The sequence below is a fragment of the Oncorhynchus kisutch genome, linkage group LG26, assembly GCF_002021735.2.
Source record: "Oncorhynchus kisutch isolate 150728-3 linkage group LG26, Okis_V2, whole genome shotgun sequence".
Classification (NCBI taxonomy): domain Eukaryota; kingdom Metazoa; phylum Chordata; class Actinopteri; order Salmoniformes; family Salmonidae; genus Oncorhynchus; species Oncorhynchus kisutch.
In genome coordinates this window covers 25174525-25193230 of record NC_034199.2, presented here as the reverse complement: position 1 = coordinate 25193230, position 18706 = coordinate 25174525, and the positions used below count along the sequence as shown (strand labels likewise).

General features: G+C 44.6%; 1 protein-coding gene across 1 annotated transcript; it reads left to right on the top strand.

The window, feature by feature from the left end:
• Positions 1-6000: 6000 nt before the first annotated feature.
• Positions 6001-17483, top strand: LOC109870901 (uncharacterized). The gene is made up of 7 exons (XM_020461592.2): positions 6001-7699; positions 8466-8539; positions 8764-8998; positions 10029-12148; positions 13125-13334; positions 14836-14951; positions 15325-17483. Exons 1-6 carry the CDS (start codon positions 7360-7362, stop codon positions 14935-14937), a joined length of 3081 nt encoding a protein of 1026 aa, XP_020317181.1. The 5' UTR covers positions 6001-7359; the 3' UTR covers positions 14938-14951; positions 15325-17483.
• The last annotated feature ends 1223 nt before the right edge of the window (positions 17484-18706 follow it).

The following is an 18706-nucleotide window of genomic DNA, read 5'->3' as shown; positions in this document are numbered from 1 at the left end:
CATGTTGTTAACAAAAATATATGGAAATGTGTGCTCTGTCCAAGATTACAACCAAAGGATGGCAGCGTTACTACAAAAATGGAGACAAGTGGAAGGAGGAGAAGGAACTTGTCTGTCGGCCCTGCATTAAAGACCAAAATTGGTTAAAGGAAATTGTGATAAATAAAAAAAAGTATACCAGTTCAATTAAAGGACCCAAATAATGACAGTTGAGTCATACAGGTTGAAAAATAGTTGGGAAGAGGTTTTCGATGTAATGATTCCATGGCACGTGGTTTATGAACTGATAAAGACTCTGGATTCAAAACTTTGTTTTTCAGTTTAAATTATAACCAACAGAATGTTTATATATACAGTACCTCTCAAAAGTTGACACACCTACTCATTAAAGGGTTTTTATTTATTTTTACTATTTTCTACATTGTAAAGAAGTAGTGAATACATAAACTATGAAATAACACATGGAATCATGTAGTAACCAAGAAAGTGTTAAACAAATCTAAATATATTTGAGATTCTTCAAAGTAGCCACCCTTTGATGACAGCTTTGCACTCTCTTGGCATTCTCTCCACCAGCTTCACCTGGAATGCTTTTCCAAAAGTCTTGAAGGAGTTCCCAGATATGCTGAGCACTTGTTGGCTGCTTTTCCTTCACTCTGAGGCCAACTCATAACAAACCAATTTGGTTGAGGTTGGGTGATTGTGTAGGCCAGGTCATCAGATGCAGCACTCCGTCACTCTCCTTGGTAAAATAGCCCTTACACAGCCTGTAGGTGTGAGGCCATTGTCCTGTTGAAAAACAAATGATAGGCCCAATAAGCGCAAACCAGATGGGATGGTGAATTGCTGCAAAATGCTGTGGTAGCCATGCTGGTTAAGTATGCCTTGAATTCTAAATAAATCACAGACGGTGTCACCAGCAAAGCACCATCACACCTCCATGCTTCACGGTGGGAACTACACGTGCGGAGATCATCCATTCACCTATTCTGCGTCTCGCAAAGACACGGCGGTTGGAACAAAAAATCTCACATTTGGACTCATCAGACCAAAGGTCAGATTTCCACCGGAGTAATGTCCATTGCTCGTGTTTCTTGGCAGCAATTCGAGCATTCAACCTCTGAACAGTTGATGTTCAGATGGGTCTGTTACTAGAATTCTGAAGCATTTATTTCGGCTTCAATTTCTGAGGCTGGTAGCTCTAATGGACCTATCCTCTGCAGCAGAGATAACTCTGGGTCTTCCTTTCCTGTGGCGGTCCTCGTGAGAGCCGGTTTCATATCGCTTTATGTTTTTTGCGACTGCACTTTAAGAAACTTTCTAAATTCTTGACATTTTCCAGATTGACTAACCTTCATGTCTTAATGTAATGATGGACTGTCAGATTTTGCTGCGAAGAGACAGAAACATTAGATTGCATGTTTTGGTACTGACCATATGTAGCTTGTTTATGGTCGCAGGTTCAGGAATGGCTGATAAATTGCCAAATTTATCCAGAGTGAACTCGGCAAATAGCACTACTGGGTGATTTGAAAAGTTATAGTCAATCGAACAATAATATAATAATATTCTTAGCAGAAATATGTATAATTAATTTAGCATCTGAGATAATTGGGTTATATTATATATTTGTATGTTTCCAATTCATGATGAATTAATGTTGTGTGTGTGTTTGCTACTAATCTCCTGTTAAGTGTGTTACCCCCTCTACAGGCCAATGGAGAGAACAGTTAAAGGCATACATGCTCCAAGGCCTACTGGAAGTGACCGGAATGGCAGCACACGTTCTTTTGACCATACCAAACCATGGTTACCATACTGTTTGTTTCTTTAGTTTTAATGATCAGAATCCGTTTTGTTAGAATTTTCTTTACATTTTTATATCCAGAAGAATGACAAATAAATGAATCAAACATTGGATTTGTATGCGTCAAGACTAACATTTTGCCACTCTCCATTGTTGTTGAAGGATTAGAATGGAAATTGTATTAGGACAATTATATTGAACAATTTAGCCACTACAGAAACAATGAGAATAGAAAGGTTCAGAACTGTTGTGAAACATCACAGCACAGTGGGAAACAATATGGCAATTAGAAATTAAAACTGGATGGTCTTTGGAGATCGATGGAAGGGGTTGAGGGTAGCTGTTGGGTGGAACTAAAAACAAACAAAAAAGATAACTAATGTAAAATACACAACATGGTCAAAAGTATGTCAGCACCGCATCTCATTCCAAACTCATGGGCAATAATACGTAGTTGGTCCCCCCCTTTGCTGCAATAACCGCCTTCATTCGTCTGGGTAGTCTTTGCACTAGATGTTGGAACATTGCTGCAGGGACTTGCTTCCATTCAGCCACAAGACATTAGTGAGGTTGGGTATTGATTTTGGGCGATTAGGCCTGGCTTGCAGGCGGCGTTCCAATTCATCCCAAATGTGTTTGATGGGGTTGAGGTCAGGCCTCTGTGCAGGCCAGTCAAGTTCTTCCACACCGATCTCGACAAACCATTGCACGGGGGCATTGTCATGCTGAAACAGGAAAGGGCCTTCCCCGTGCACAGAATTGTATAGAATGTCATTGTATGCTGTAGTGTTAAGATTTAATTTAGTTGGAACTAAGGGGCCTAGCCCGAACCATTATTCCTCCTCCACCAAACTTTACAGTTGGCACTATGTGTTGGGGCAGGTAGCGTTCTCCTGGCATCCGCCAAGCCCAGATTCGTCTGTTGTGAATCGTGATTCATCACTCCAGAGAACGTATTTCCACTGCTCCAGAGTCCAATGGCGGCGAGCTTTACACCACTCCAGCCGATGCTTGGCATTGCGAATGCTGATCTTAGGCTTGTCGTGTGGCTGCTCGGCCATGGAAACCCATTTCATGAAACTCCCAGCAAACGGCTATTGTGCTGACGTTGCTTTCAGAGGTAGTGTGAATTGCAACCAAGGACAGGCAAAAGAATGTACGTACTACGTGCTTCAGCACTTGGCGGTCCTGTCCTGTGAGCTTGTGTGGCCTACCACTTCACGACTGAGCCGTTGCTCCTAGACATTTCCATTTCACAATAACAGCACTTACAGTTGACCGGGACGGCTCTAGCAGGGCAGACATTTGATGAGCTGACTTGTTGGAAAGGTGGCATCCTAAGACGGTGCCACGTTAAAAGTCAATGAGCCCTTCAGTAAGGCCATGCTACTGACAATGTTTGTCTATGAAGATTGTATGGCGGTGTGCTCGATTGTATACTCCTGTCAGCAACAGGTGTGGCTAAAATAGCCAAATCCACAAATTTGAAGGGGTGTCCACATACTTTTGTATATATAGTGTATGTTGAACTACAAATAATAAGAAAGTGGAGTTGGATTGGTCACACCCTACGAAAACTGGCCACCAGCCACTTGCCTTCCATGAAATGGAACCCCCAGTGGGAAAGAAAGAGGGGTTGACCCAAAAACACTTGAAGGAGAGACTTCCAGGCAGAGATTACGGCAAGAATGGTGGATAAATTAAGACAGTTCACTCAGGCCATTTACCATTGAAAGAAATTATCAGTTCCTGTCTACTTAAGGGGGTGTCTCTCCCATAGACACCAATGTGATAGCAGCTGGGTCTGGTCTAATTAGTTCATTGACTTCCATTGAAACAGAAAAAATGAGGGAGTGGGGATGTCTCGCATCCTCTTCCATCTCTCATGACCGAGAGTGGCCTCAACCTGAAAAAACGTTCCCCCGGCCCAAACCAAGGGGGATGATGGACATTCGTCAATGGCCTATGCTCCTTATAGAAGCCAAGTAAATATGTCAAGTAAGACAATTTATGAACATCTTTAAAAATGGTAGTTGCATCAGGTTTTAAATGTATCCATCTAACAAAGTACTGGGGATACCTGACACCTGGCAGACATTTATGTTAAACAATTGGACTTGTGAAAACAAGTATCCCATTGGCCTATCCAGAACAGTGTATGAAGGAAGGAAAATGAGAGGAAGCCCGATATACCTTTGAAACCCACCCATTGTCTGACACAGGTGAGATTATAATGCCTGAGAGAGGAGCAGGGGTCGATGTGTCCTTGTGAAAGTCACACTGCTTGTTTATGCGTTAATAGTAATAGTTTAACTATTCACAAACCCTCACGGGCAATTGTATGAGAAGCAGACATCTTCTGTAGACATTGGTTTAATTTCACACATAGGAAGTTCACAGAATCAATTAAACAACCTCGTCTTTCAATTAGCTTGTTTTCCTGTAGCTGGGTGGTTACTTGGTCTTGGACGTTTCTTGGTAGAGGTTGCCCTTTGACACATACCCAGGATCATCTAAAACCCACTTTTGTTTTCAGGCAGAAAGCTCTGACCCCTGTCGTAGCCTGATCTTCTACTGCCACTCAAATCTTCACCACACCCTCCTCCACTGAGAAAGCCAACATGGTCAGTATATCCTGCAACAACCATATGTGTGAGGGAACAATTTACGAATCTGATAAGCAATAATACGGCAGCAAGGTAGTAAGGCGCCTCCTCTTGCCCAATTGCAGATCCATAACGCCTTAAAGGTGAGCATTTAGAGCCTTAAATCAAAACAAATTGTACTTGTTGCATGCGCCGAATACAACAGGTGTAGTAGACCTTACCGTGAAATGCTTACTTACAAGCCCTTAACCAATAATGCAGTTAAGAAAATACAAAAAAAAGTAAGAGATAAGAATAACAAATAATTAAAGAGCAGCAGTAAATAACAATAGCCGGGGCAAAATACAGGGGGTACCGGTGTCGAGGTAATTGAGGTAATTATGTACATGTAGGTAGAGTTATTTAAGTGGTAATGCATAGATAATACGTATCAGCAGCTTGGGTGGGGGGTGGGGGGATGCAATGCAAATAGCCTGGGTAGCCATTTGATTAGCTGTACAGGAGTCTTATGGCTTTGGGGTAGAAGCTGTTAAGAAGCCTCTTGGAGCTAGACCTGGCGCTCCGGTACCGCTTGCTGTGCGGTAGCAGGTAGAACAGCCCATGACTAGGGTGGCTGGAGTCTTTGACACCGCCTGGTATAGAGGTCCTGGATGGCAGGAAGCTTGGCCCCGGGGATGAACTGGGCCGTATCCACTACCCTCTGTAGTGTACTCCTCAATACCATCGGAAAATCCCGGGAACATATTCCAATCTGTGCGAGCAAAACAGTCCTGTAGTTTAGCATCTGCTTCATCTGACCACTGGAACTGATCACTAGTCTTTCCAACCACAGGTGAATGTACACAAGAGTAATTTAGGGCAGAATCTGTCATTAGAGGAGTGGTATATATTTTGCCTCAATCACTTTTTTTGCTTGCTGCATGTCATGCATTGGAAGAAGAAGAGGATGATGATAATAATGATGATGATTAGGTTAAGGACAACAGAGTCTGTTATATAGTCAGGTGCATAGCACTTGGTGTGTGTATTTGCTTATGTATGGTCCACTCTGGTCTTACGTCACACAGTCAGTATGGAAAATGCCTTATCATGGCTATGTACAACTGGAAGCATATTAATGTGACGGTAAAGCCCATAATCCGTATAATAAAGGTTCTAAATTCGGTGATACAAAATTAAATGAAATACTGCTACTCCTGCCTTCCAGTTTTGGGGCACATACAGTATCTAAACTACTGCATATAATGCATTCACATTAATAAACTTTGTGGGTGAAGTGCATTTATAAAACATGTTATTTATAGCCCATAGCAGATGAATACCTGAACATTTTGGTATCTGATCACATTTATTGGTCTGAATGCATGAGGAGAATTATCTAAGAATATGTGAATCCCCTAGAGAGGTATTGGGTGATATATGAGAAGTAGCGGAATTGATACTTGTAAAAATCACACCAAGCGAGGCAAAACTGCCGTCAACAACCTATCTTGATGCATGAAAAAACACCATCTGACTGGCAGTTCCAATGGCCAATCGCATTGTCTATGGTTGGGGCTCTTTAAAGGGTCTACTAATAGGCATTGAGGGAGAGATGCTGCGAGTGTTAGAACGAGTTAGGTTGTCATGTAGTAACCAACAGAAGGTTACGAGTTAAAAAATATATATGATTATTTGATCGTCTGACTGGTTTTGCGTAAAGGGAAGAGATATGGAATGAGTCGGATACCACAGATGCGAGTCTTGTGTTGTTTTTGGAGACATTATTTAGACATTTTTTATATTCGTGGTGATCGACGAGATACCTCGCTTCACGCGGTCGTTCAACTCGCGATGCTGGACAGATCGCTGCATCATCATGTTGCTTCCGAGTTAGCGAAAGAAATCACAAGTTACACCAGGGGGGCAGTGAGTCGTCGTCATTTAGCTACAGAGGCCACCCGACAATTGCAAGCAGAAAAAGAGGGATGCATTGGCTACATCTGTTGATTTGGCTTGTTGGCACTTCAATAATACATTGTCGCGCCCGGTGATGTGAATTAGGAAGATCAGTAAGTGTTTACGTTGTAGCCTATCACTTGTGTTTATGCCTGGGATTGGCGCGATGTTCCTCCTAATTTGTTGGGTGGGTGCGATCGTAATTAGCCAATATTTTGATTATGGACATAGTGGCTGAATTTGGGATAACTAAAAAGCATTATTTTTCAAACACAATTTTCCTGTGAAACAGGCTAATCTACCCAGACCTAGCCTACATCGTAATCATCTGGAATATAGGCAGTTCATGTGTACTGTTATTGACTCCATCATCATCAAATGACCTCTTGGACTTGTCAAGGGAGTGCACATGTTTAGTGTCTGTTGGATTACACAATTTGTGTAGGATAGGCTATCGACTCAGACACCGGACTCTGCTCGGATTATGATCATGACCCTGGAATGTATGTATAATCGCCAAAGAGATGTTGACTCCAATGAACTATGCTGGTGACATTTCTCCTAAACTAACAAATAGTTTACATAGTCTTGTGCTGCTGACTCTTATTGGATAGGCTACGTATTGATTTTAGTGGGTAATTGTGCCACTGTCTCAGTACTTGGTCTGTTTTAACCACACAATGGAATACAACATAAATAGCCTATCTAAATAGGTTGCAAATGGGTTCATTTCAAAGTTCCGTTGCATCCTATGTGTTCCTGACGCGTGAGTAATCATTGGTCACAATCCACTCCTGTAACTGCATCCACGTGGAGTTCATGTAGGTCTACTTGAAAACTTTGGGTGGAGGAAACTTCCAGCCGTGACGCACAGACGGCTCCCTCTGCTGTAGTCCTGCTGCAAAAAAGGGACAGCTTTTTATTTTTGCTGTCATACAGAGGAGAGGAAGGGGTATTGACTCAATAAGGAAAAAGTAGGCTACAGCAGATTAAAAACATCAGTCTAAAATGGCCGGCGACTGCAACTATAAGATGCATTATGTGAATGATGACACATTTTCTCCATCCAAACCTCTACTGGACCAAGTGCGGGTGCCCGCGGGGGAGCCCGACGCCCCCAGTGTTCTGCAGGGGCGTGGGTCCGTTTATTGCTCGCCAAACTTTGACATGATTGATGGGCTGCTGTACCGTAAGAAGTTGGAGAGAGGTTTCATCCACTACCGGGAGGTGCTAGACGAGGACCGACGACTCGGGGCGATCGCCACTTTCCACCGGCGGCGGCCAGGCATGTGCCACCACTCCCTGGAGGATACGTACAGATCAGTGGCTGAGAACTACTGGTGGGAGGGTGAGTCTGGTCGGGTGGGATGGTTGGTTATTATCGATCCCCCATCCAGTTAAGTCTACTCGATTGAGCTCTCTGTGGGTTAGGACTGATGGTTGTGCTGAGATTTACTGTCACTTTCTTTCATCTTTCTCCTTTTCTCTCACTCTCTCATCCAGACAACCTTTCTATCCCACTCACTCAATGACTTTCTCTTTCTAGGTGTTCCTCTGTCTGCCTGTCTAACCACCTTCTCTCTCCCTGTCCTGTAGGTTTCAGTGAGTCTATCCTGATGTCTCTGCTGGACTTCTCCTACTCCTCTACCCTTTTTACACAGGACAATGATTAACACCACTTAGGATGTTCCTGAAAGTGGCTTTTCAGCCCAAATAATTACACCTCATCACATTGTAGACTGTTACTGTAATGTTCTCGCGAGGCTTAGTATAGGCCAGTGTTTCCAAACTTCTCTATCCTCCTATCCTCTGGTGAGATGATGTATTCATCTATTCTGTAAAGAGGGAAGTCTCTCTTTACAACCAGAGAGACCTAAAAGAGAAGGTGAACTGCAGGCGTTCGACAGAGGTGTTATTATATTGCAACATAAGTCAGATTGATGCTGTATAATGTCGAACTACATTGAATAAATACTGATCTTGTTTTGCGGTTAAAAAAAACAATGACCCTTTTGGTGGTCAAAAACATTGCCTGTGTAAAATGGTTTGTTTCGTTAATATAAAATCCGTTATGATGATCATTGTAATAATGTACATGATTGACCCTTCCTCAGGGATGTACTTCCAGATCCGAGACTTTGTCCGGGGATGTCCAGCGTGCCTGGAGCAGAGGAACAAGAGAACCAAGGTAAGAGATGGCACCATAGAGCATCCTGATGTGAAGGCACTGATACTGAATGATGTTTTCACCATGTCGTTCTCTCCCCCATCTCTCCGCCACTCACGTTTGCTCTCATTCACACTTCCTTCTCTCACATTCTCTTTCCTTCAATCCCTTTCTCACCCTCGTTCTCACGTTATTGGTGACTCTGTTCTACTGTCGGTCGTGTTAATTCGCTTTCTCTCCTACAGAAGCGTGTGGGTGAGAGGCGTCTCTCTCAGACGATGATGTCACACAGCCGTGACATGCTGAGTAAACTGAGGAGCCAGCGGGAGGCGGGGCTGTTCTGTGACATCACTCTGAGGACTGACGGGTGCTCTTACTCCGCCCACAAGGCGGTGCTAGCAGCGGTGAGCGAGTACTTTCAGGAATTATTCACTGAGATGGACTCCGCCCCTAGCTCCAGGTCTGACATCGACCTCACAGGTACAAGATTGACACACACACACACACTTCTGAATGGGGTTATTTCTTTATCCATCTGTCTCTGTTTTCCTCCATCTACTCTAATCTCTCCTTTTGTGGATGCCCATGTTTTGGCGTGGACATGACCGCTGCTGCTCTGAAAAGGAACTTAACAGCACTTTCTACCTCACTATCTTTTCCCTTTTTTCACTTCCTCATGTTTGGTCTCTCCTCCTACTGTTTCCCTCCTCTGGTCTTCTCAACATATGTAATTTACAGAAGTTAAATCAGTAAGGCTGGTCTGAATGTTCGTTTAACTTCATCCAGTCAGCATAACATAAGTCACTTTGTTTCCTATTCTACAGGCATAGTGGGAATGACGACAAAACGTATCATCATCAGCAAAGCATCTTGTTTCTTCTCCTCTTCTCCCATGTGCAGAATGCTATTTACCTTGTGGCCTATTAGCACAACACAACAATGCTCAATCCTCATGCTTGCTGTTAAACCTATGGGCTCACTCTGACAATTAATACCTTCCTCTCTCTCAACCAATGGGTGTAAATCTTGGGATGTATTTATGTCAACTTACCGATGTTCCCTCACTTGCTGTTTTTCAGCAACAGTTTGACAACCATCCACCTCCCCATCAGCTATAATAACCTTATGGCCTTGGCTTTGGAACTCCTTTCCCCCTGCAGGGGGGAGGGGGTTTCGATGCCAGCAGTCCCACATAGGGCGACCTGCCATCATATGATCTTGCTCCGAGGATTTTCCCTCGCAGACAAGGCCATTCCCCAAACTATTTAATAAAATGTCATATTGCATTCCTATGTTGTCCATTCAGTTAAGCCTGTTACTAGATTGAACTGTCTGTGGGTTAGGACTGATGGTGGTGCCGAGATTTACTGTCACTTTCTTTAATCTTTCTCCTTTTCTCTCACTCTCTCATCCAGACAACCTTTCTATCCCACTCACTCAATGACTTTCTCTTTCTAGCTGTTCTTCTCTGTCTGCCTGTCTAACCACCTTCTCTCTCCCTGTCCTGTAGGTTTCAGTGAGTCTATCCTGATGTCTCTGCTGGACTTCTCCTACTCCTCTATTCTGTGTGTGTCTGAGGAGGACCTTCCAGAGGTCAGCACTATGGCCCGTCACCTGGGCATGTGGCCTGCCGTGGAGGCCTGTTCTGCCCTCCAGACGGAGCAGGAATACCACGCCGCCCAATACCCCACCATGGAGCACCCTGCCCTGGGCTTCTCATCGCAGATCCCTGGATCTCCCCTGGAGCTCCACCACCACCAGAGGAACAGGAGGAAGAATAGGGGGTTGGCTGGAGAGGGCAGGGAGAGGGTGGCTGGGGGTAGAAGGGTAAGGGGTGTGGATGATGGCTTCAGACAAATTCTGGATCAGTCCAATGAGTCGAGGGAGGAGAGCCTGACCAGGCGGTCACCCCGTCGGCCCCCCGGACCCAGCCCCCTCCCCCTAGGGCAGAACGGTCTCCCCCTCAGCCCCACCCGCAGGATGAAGCTCATGGACTTCAAATCTCCGTCTTGTAAAATATCTTCTTCTCCTCCAAAAAACGTATCCTCCAACCCAAGCTCCCGAAACACCCAATCTTCCTCCTCCTCGCCCCACACGCGTCTTCTCCGCTCTACTCCCGGGGCCGCCCAGGAAGTTCAGAGACTGCTTCCCAGGACAGAGAGCCCTCCTCGGGGCCGAAAACCTCACCCTGTCCCCCATCCTGCCCCCACCTCCAGCTCCTCCACACAGAGGGCTGGCTCTGAGGCCCCCATAGTGAGGGTGAAGCAGGAGGAAGAGGGGGACGAGGATGAGAAAGATCATTTCCGAGCGCTGGAGAAGTACCGCCTGATGAGCGTGCTCGGGTTACAGAGGACGTCCCTCCTCCCCAGACCAGAGGATCTGATTGGCTGGAGGCAGAAAAAACGCCTCCGGAAGTTGAAGGTCAATAACTATTCGTTGACCAAGAGGAGGAAACCTCGCCTCCAGGCATCAGGGGGGCTTACGTTCGGGGGGCCGCCCCTGTCACTCCCCCTATGTACCCCTGCCAAAACCCACTTCCTGAGCAGGATCATAAAGACGGAGCCTGAGTATCCAATCAGCATGGAGAGACTGAAGAAACCCAGGCAGCCCCGGCGGTTTCCGCCCAGTGACAGGAGCATGCGCAGTAAAGTAGTGTTACCAGACCTGCTGCAGCCCGTGTCCAGGCTGGTCTACGGAGGGAGGGATCTCAGGCGCTCTGTCAGGGGTGTTGAGGCCAGCCACCCCCCTCCACCCCGTTCTGGGAACACAAGAGTTCCAAATCCCAAGAGGAACGTCTCTACTGTCAGGATCAAACCCGAACCTGCAGACTATGCCATCTCAGCACCATCCATCCCCTCAGATGGCCAACGCCCAAACCCACACCTCTCCCCTCCCAGGGCCCACCTCAGGCACAAGGTTACCACAGAAACTGTCAGAGCGCTCCGCTACAACAGCGGGCGTCCGATGGCCAAAGATAAGCTGAAGCGGAGTGGCATGAAAGAGGCTAGGAGAGCCCAGCGTAAGCCCAGAGAGGAGAGCATGAGGACCGGGAGCAGCCAAGGAGTGAGAAGGATCATTGAGAGAGGGCCTGGAGGTATGAGCAGCAGGGAGACAAGCAGCATCCTCAGCCCTGATCCTGTTCCTCCTCCCATCCACAGCCACCCTCTGTACAGGGTCATCAAGGAGGAACCAGCAGACCCTCTACCTGTGGCGGGGTCCTTCCCCGAGTCACCCTCCCTGTCCTCCTCCCCAGAGCTGGGCAAAAGGCAGATCAAGCCCCCTGTCAAGCTCCTAGACCCAGGCTTCCTCTTCAGCTTCTGCCGCCCGGCAGGAGGGCCCATGTTGGGGGTGAAGAGGGAGGAGGAGAGTGTGGATATCTGCCTAACACGGTCGGTCTCAAGGGTAGAGAGATTTGGTTCCGGGGGGGCCCCAGCCAGGGTCCTGAGGGCCAGAGGAGGCCCCCCCACTCTCCACAGGGTGAAGAAGGAGAGGGAAGAAAGGAGTGTAAGCCAAAGTCCAATCCAGAGGCAGGGGCCACCAAGGGCTGTCAACTCTCACCAACACAAACCCCCCCACCTGGATAGAGCCACAGGGTCAAAGGGTGCTTGCGTTGCACGGGACATACCAAAGGTAAACACTGGGGGGGGGGGGGTTCTCTTGCGTGTTCTCCTATGATTTGGGCGAGTCTTAATATTTTAAAAAGTGGGCTGCTGCTCTCCTCAGTCCTCACCTTATCTCTGTCTCATGTACTACTGACATGAAAACACAAGATGGATGAAAGAAATGGCATAGGTGTACTGAAGGACTTTCACATACAGATTAAGGAAAGGAAGCCAGGATGAAACTATTGAGATGCCTTGCTTTCCTCCACAGTGGAGAGTAGAGGGGAGGTCTGGGGTGGGTGAAGTTAACTGTTATCTCTCCATAACACCATCAGACTGAGGATTCCAGTAGGGGTTAAACAGGCTGACCCAATGTCAACCCTGTCTGAGGGGTAGGGTGTTCTACTCATCAGCCATACTTTTTCTTTGGGAACTAACTCTAGCAAAATGTTGACACTTTAATACTCTCTTAGATTACATTAGAAAATCTGATCTGAGATAAGATTACATTCTTCTTTTAGAGATTGTAAATTGAGTTTGATAACATTCCATGTTGATTGCTCTCTGCTGACATGCATAGATCATTAAGCTAAAATATGTAATGACCATGTAACTGGTGTCATGACCATGTAACTGGTGTCTTGACCATGTAACTGGTGTCTTGACCATGTAACTGGGGTCATGACCTGGTGTCTTGACCATGTAACTGGTGTCATGACCATGTAACTGGGGTCATGACCTGGTGTCTTGACCATGGAACTGGGGTCATGACCATGGAACTGGGGTCATGACCATGGAACTGGGGTCATGACCTGGGGTCATGACCATGGAACTGGGGTCTTGACCTTGTGTCTTGACCATGTAACTGGGGTCATGACCATGGAACTGGGGTCATGACCATGGAACTGGGTACAGCATTGGAGCATCTTAAGAAATACGTGTTCCTGAATGTCATCTAACAAAATGGAATCGATTTGATTCTGTTTCTCCCTCTTTGTCTGCAGAAGCCAGCTAAGCCCCTGCCTAGCCGAGGCCCTGCCCTGTTGGACTCGATCCGCCGGGCGAGGCTAAAGCAGCTGCGGGGTCCTCGCAGTCAGGCCCCCAAGGACAAGTCATCCCACGTCTGCCTGCAGTGCCGGGCATCCTGTAAGGACTGTAACGCCCTCATCATGCACCGCATCAGGCACATCGAGGGCAAGCACTGGCCCTGCCCTGTACGTACTGGACCTGTTACAGTCTTTGAACACTGTTACAGTCTCCCTCTGTGTGTGTTGTAGCTGTGTGTATGTATGTTTGTTCAGTGTTTTACTGATGTGTGTGTGTGTGTGTGTGTGTGTGTGTGTGTGTGTGTGTGTGTGTGTGTGTGTATATATACAGTCGAAGTCGTAAGTTTACATATACCTTAGCCAAATACATTTAAACTCAGTTTTTCACAATTCCTGACATTTAATCCTTGTAAAAAATTCCCTGTTTTAGGTCAGTTAGGATCACCAGTTTATTCTAAGAATGTGAAATGTCAGAATAATAGTAGAGTGATTTATTTCATCACATTCCCAGTTGGTCAGAAGTTTACATGCACTCAATTAGTATTTGGTAGCATTGCCCATAAATTGTTGAACTTGGGTCAAATGTTTCGGTTAGCTTTCCACAAGCTTCCCACAATAAGTTGGGTGAATTTTGGCCCATTCCTCCTGACAGAGCTGGTGTACCTGAGTCAGGTTTGTAGGCATCCTAGGATTAAGGTCAGGGCTTTTTGATGGTCACTCCAATACCTTGACTTTGTTGTCCATTTTGCCCCAACTTTGGAAGTATGCTTGGGGTCATTGTCCAGTTGGAAGACCCATTTGCGACCAAGCTTTTAACTTCCTGACTGATGTTTTGAGATGTTGGTTTCAATATATCCACATAATTCTTCTTCCTCATGATGCCATCTGTTTTGTGAAGTGCACCAGTCCCTCCTGCAGCAAAGCACCCCCACAACATGATGCTGCCACCCCCGTGCTTCACGGTTGGGATGGTGTTCTTCGGCTTGCAAGCTTCCCCCTTTTTCCTCCACACATAACAATGGTCATTATGGCCAAATAGTTATATTTTTATTTTATCAGACTAGAGGACATTTCTCCAAAAAGTACGCGTCTCCTTCCTGAGCGGTATGACGGCTGCGTGGTCCCATGGTGTTTATACCTGCGTACTATTGTTTGTACAGATGAACGTGGTATCTTCAGGCATTTGGAAATTGCTCCCAAGGATGAACCAGACTTGTGGAGGGCTACAATTTTTTTCTGAGGTCTTGGCTGATTTCTTTAGATTTTCCCATGATTTCAAGCAAAGAGGCACTGAGTTTGAAGGTAGGCCTTGAAATACATCCACAGGTACACCTCCAATTGACTCAAATTATGTCAATTAGCCTATCAGAATCTTCCATGACATAATTTTCTGGAATTTTCCAAGCTGTTTAAAGGTACAGTCAACTTAGTGTATGTAAACTTCTGACCCACTGGAATTGTGATACAGTGAAATAATGTAAACAATTGTTGGAAAAATGACTTGTGTCATGCACAAAGTAGATGTCCTAACTGACTTGCCAAAACTATAGTTTGCTAAAAAGATATTTGTGGAGTGGTTGAAAAACGAGTTTTAATGACTCCAACCTAAGTGTATGTAAAATTCTGACTTCAACTGTGTGTGTATATATATTGTGGCTCTGTGTTGTAGCTGTGCAATAAGACATTCTTCAGGATGAGGAATGTGAAGAACCACATTCGGACCCACGACCAGAGGCTGTATAAGTGTCGCAGCTGTTTGGCTGCATCCTGAGACTGGGGAAGGAGGTGAGTGTCCCCTGTCCCTCTGTCCCACTTAAGGGCAAGACGCAATAACCAATGTCGGATGTGTGCAGTAGATCACCTGCTGGTGTCGACTAGCTGTGGCGCTTCAACATGTAAAATAGTGAAATGAACAGAAAAATACTGCTGATGTTCTGTAGTTGGAGGCGACAGGACGGCCACCTGCTGCTTTAAAACTGTTTTACAGCACGGTCTGTTTTGTCATTTAAGCAAGTGTATATGTCAGCACTGTTCCTGCCAGTGAAGATGGCTGTATTTGGTAAATCATTCTACAGTTTGCCTTTATCACAGATTTCCTGTCCGTCGTGCGTTGTAAGACTAGCTCTTCAGTCCCCTAATTGTCCTCTTTGTGTTTTAGGGTTGAAGCTGTCTACATTGACTGACGGGATGAGGAGAGGCACATTGTTAAACTGCAAGCTTGTAAATACAAAGCATCAGTCCACATCCAAACACAAGTCTACCAGGAGAAATGTAGTTACTATTACGATGATAATTATGATTATTGTAGTAATTCTTGATTGGTAATGTTATTTAAAAAACAGAACTTAATTTCTTGTTTGCATTTTAGGTAGCTACAGGGGTTTAAACTTGAAATTCACTCAGGGGGTGGGGAACTGTGAGGTCACTGTATTTAAATGGTCGACGATGTCACAGTATGTAAATTAGAATGGAAATTATGGAGAATTATGATGATTACTACTATTGCTATCAATATTTTTGTATGTATAGACTGAATCTGAGTGCACCTATACCATAGCTTTGTTGTAAACCTAAAATAAGTTGATGTAAAACGGAGGGGTAGCCGGAGAGCAGTCCCAGGTGGAAATACTTGAAGGTTCACAGGGGTCGGTTTGGAGATGGAATTGGAGAGTGTTTCTTAAAGTCGGTAGACGAGGGGGGTTGTTGGGTTTCTACTCTCTTTGGTGTTCAGAGATGGTATGAGTTGGCTAGTATCGCCTCATGTATCGGTTCTCTAGTCTAACCTTTGTCCAGGGTTAGGGTTTGGGAAAGGGGGTTAAGGAGGGGGGAATAGGCCCAATCACAAAATGACCCCTAAACACCATGCCCTATGCACTTGTGGAGATCGTAGCACATTTGATTGATTGAAGCAATATGGAGAAACTTCCCCATAGTAGATTAAATGGAAAGGTAGATTTATTATCATATTGCTTACACATGTCATATCCTCTCAGATCTCCATAAGTGCATAGAGTCTAGGGGTCCATTTGGGATTGGGCCCATGAGTTAGCTAGTTTGGGGTAAGGGGGTTCTATGACATCCCTGCATGTTTGACTGCAGGTCTGTTTCCTCCCCTTGTCTTTTCCAATGTTACTATATGTCTATGAAAGGGAAAACTGTCATGTCTAAATGTGAATTTGTAAAATTACTTTGTTTCTGGATTATATACAGTTCTTTTGGCTCGGTAGTCCAGAACGTTTTATTTGAAAGGATGCAATGACTATGGGGTTAAAGTGCATACGGCCGACTTTCATTTGAGGGTAATTTCATCCATATCAGGTGAACAGTTTATAAATTACAGCACTTTTTGTACATAGTCTCCCCCATTTTAGGGCACCAAAAATATTGGGACAAATTCACTTGTGTATTGAAAAGTTTAGTATTTGGTCCCGTATTCCTAGCATGCAATGATTACACCAAGTTTGTGACTCTACAAACGTAACATTTGTGCGTCTAACGTTCACTAATTATTATTCACGATTCATTCAGGACTATTCGTAATCATGGTAGAAACACATTTTAATTTACAAAAGAAGTGACTCCAATGATACAATACATTATTTACCATTAATTTCTATTGGGCACAAAATAATCTGAAACAAACAAAACAGCAAATGCATCCAAAAAGTCTGTAGAGCAGGGCTGCCCAACCCAAGATTTTCAGTCCAACCCTAATTTAGCATATCTGATTCAGCTGGTTAAGGTGTTGTTGAGCAGCTAATTAGTAGAATCGTTTGTGTTAAATTAGGGTTGGACTGAAAACCCACAGGATCTCCAGGAAGAGGGTTGGGCAGCCCTGCTGTGGAGTCATAAGCTTGGTGTAATCATTACGTGCTAGGAATATGGGACCAAATACTAAACTTTTGGTGCCTTAAAATGGGAGGACTATTTACAAAGTGCTGTAATTTCTAAACAGGTCACCTGATATGGATGGATATACCCTCAAATTAAAGCTTCCAGTCTGCACTTTAACCTGTCATTGTTTGATTTAAAATCCAAACTTCTGGAGTATAGATCCAAAGTAAGGAAAATACTGCAATATCCCAATAATGGAGGGCACTGTACATGTTTCTCCTTTTTTTATTAAACTAGGATGTTTGGCCTTTAAATAGTTTTTCTTCTTCTCATATTTAAGAACCTCTCTCGTACTGAATGCAACGCGTGCACATACTATGGAGACATTGAATATGTTCCGAATTTGATTGGAAGTCGGATGATTCACTCTCCTTTTGGTTCTGTAAAAAGAATGATATGGAATAAATGTTTGCCTTTTACATTTTTCCCTTTCCTGTTTGAAATTAGAATAGTTGTTCACATTTGTTTCTTGTCTACTGTAGTTTCAGCAGAATACAGACAGAGCAGCTATATACACTGTGTGTACAAAACATTAAGGACACCATCTCTTTCCATGACATAAATTGACCAGGTGAATCCAGGTGAAAACTATGATCCCTTATTGATGTCACTAGATGGAGAGGAGACGGGTTAAAGAAGGATTTTTAAGCCTTGAGACATGGATTGTGTATATGTGCCCTTGGGTGTGAATGGGGAAATACTAAATGTTTAAGTGCCTTTGAACTGCACAGCTGCTGGGTTTTTCCACACTCAACAGTTTCTCGTGTGTCAACATTGACCAGCAGCCTTGTGAGGGGGAGGTGGTGGGGGTTTGTAACTAAATATTAGGAAGGTGTTCTTAATGTTTTGTACACAGTGTATAACACTTCTCGTTCTTGAGAAATGCATTGATTAATGCATCAGCTTGGACATGTATTGAAAACCTTAGGGATTCACCCAGTTACATAAAATGATAAGTATTCTACATATTTCAGGCACATCTTCATGGTCCTACTAACCACAGTCTGTGCTCATCCAGAGGTTTAGGAGGAACGATAGAAGGCAGGAATCGACCAGCGATGGTCACTAATCCATTTACTGTGCCCAAACAGCACATTAGAAGCATCTGCTTCTCATTCAAACATAATGATGTGATGTCACCGGTGTATTCAGAATCAGATATGTAACCATGACTGGCGTAATCCCAAGGACATGACCATGCAGTACCTGATACTACCACAAGACGGCAGCCAATACTAGGTAGTGAGAATTGGCTGTGGGTGCCTCTGCAAAATAATGAAATCTTCCATCTTTACTCTTTGAAATGACCTCCTGTAGATCTGAACTTTGGATAGGTGTATGTGTCAATAATATGGTCATACCTAATAAACAACAGACTTGCACCAACCCAGTACTTTCAGATCTGAAAAGGCCCCTTGTCAGTGGTCCATCAGGAAGTGTCTAAAGCCAAAGGGATTATTTCAGACTGGGTATCAGACAGTGTCAGTAATATAGTCAGCCCTTACTCATTGGATGTGTAGTGTATAGGTGTTATGTAAATATTGCATGTTTCTGAAAAAAAAAATCACCGTATTGCAACCGTACCAGAGAAGGGATAGCATAGCGTGCACAACTGTTTATAAAACTATTCGTTCATTTACTCCTGA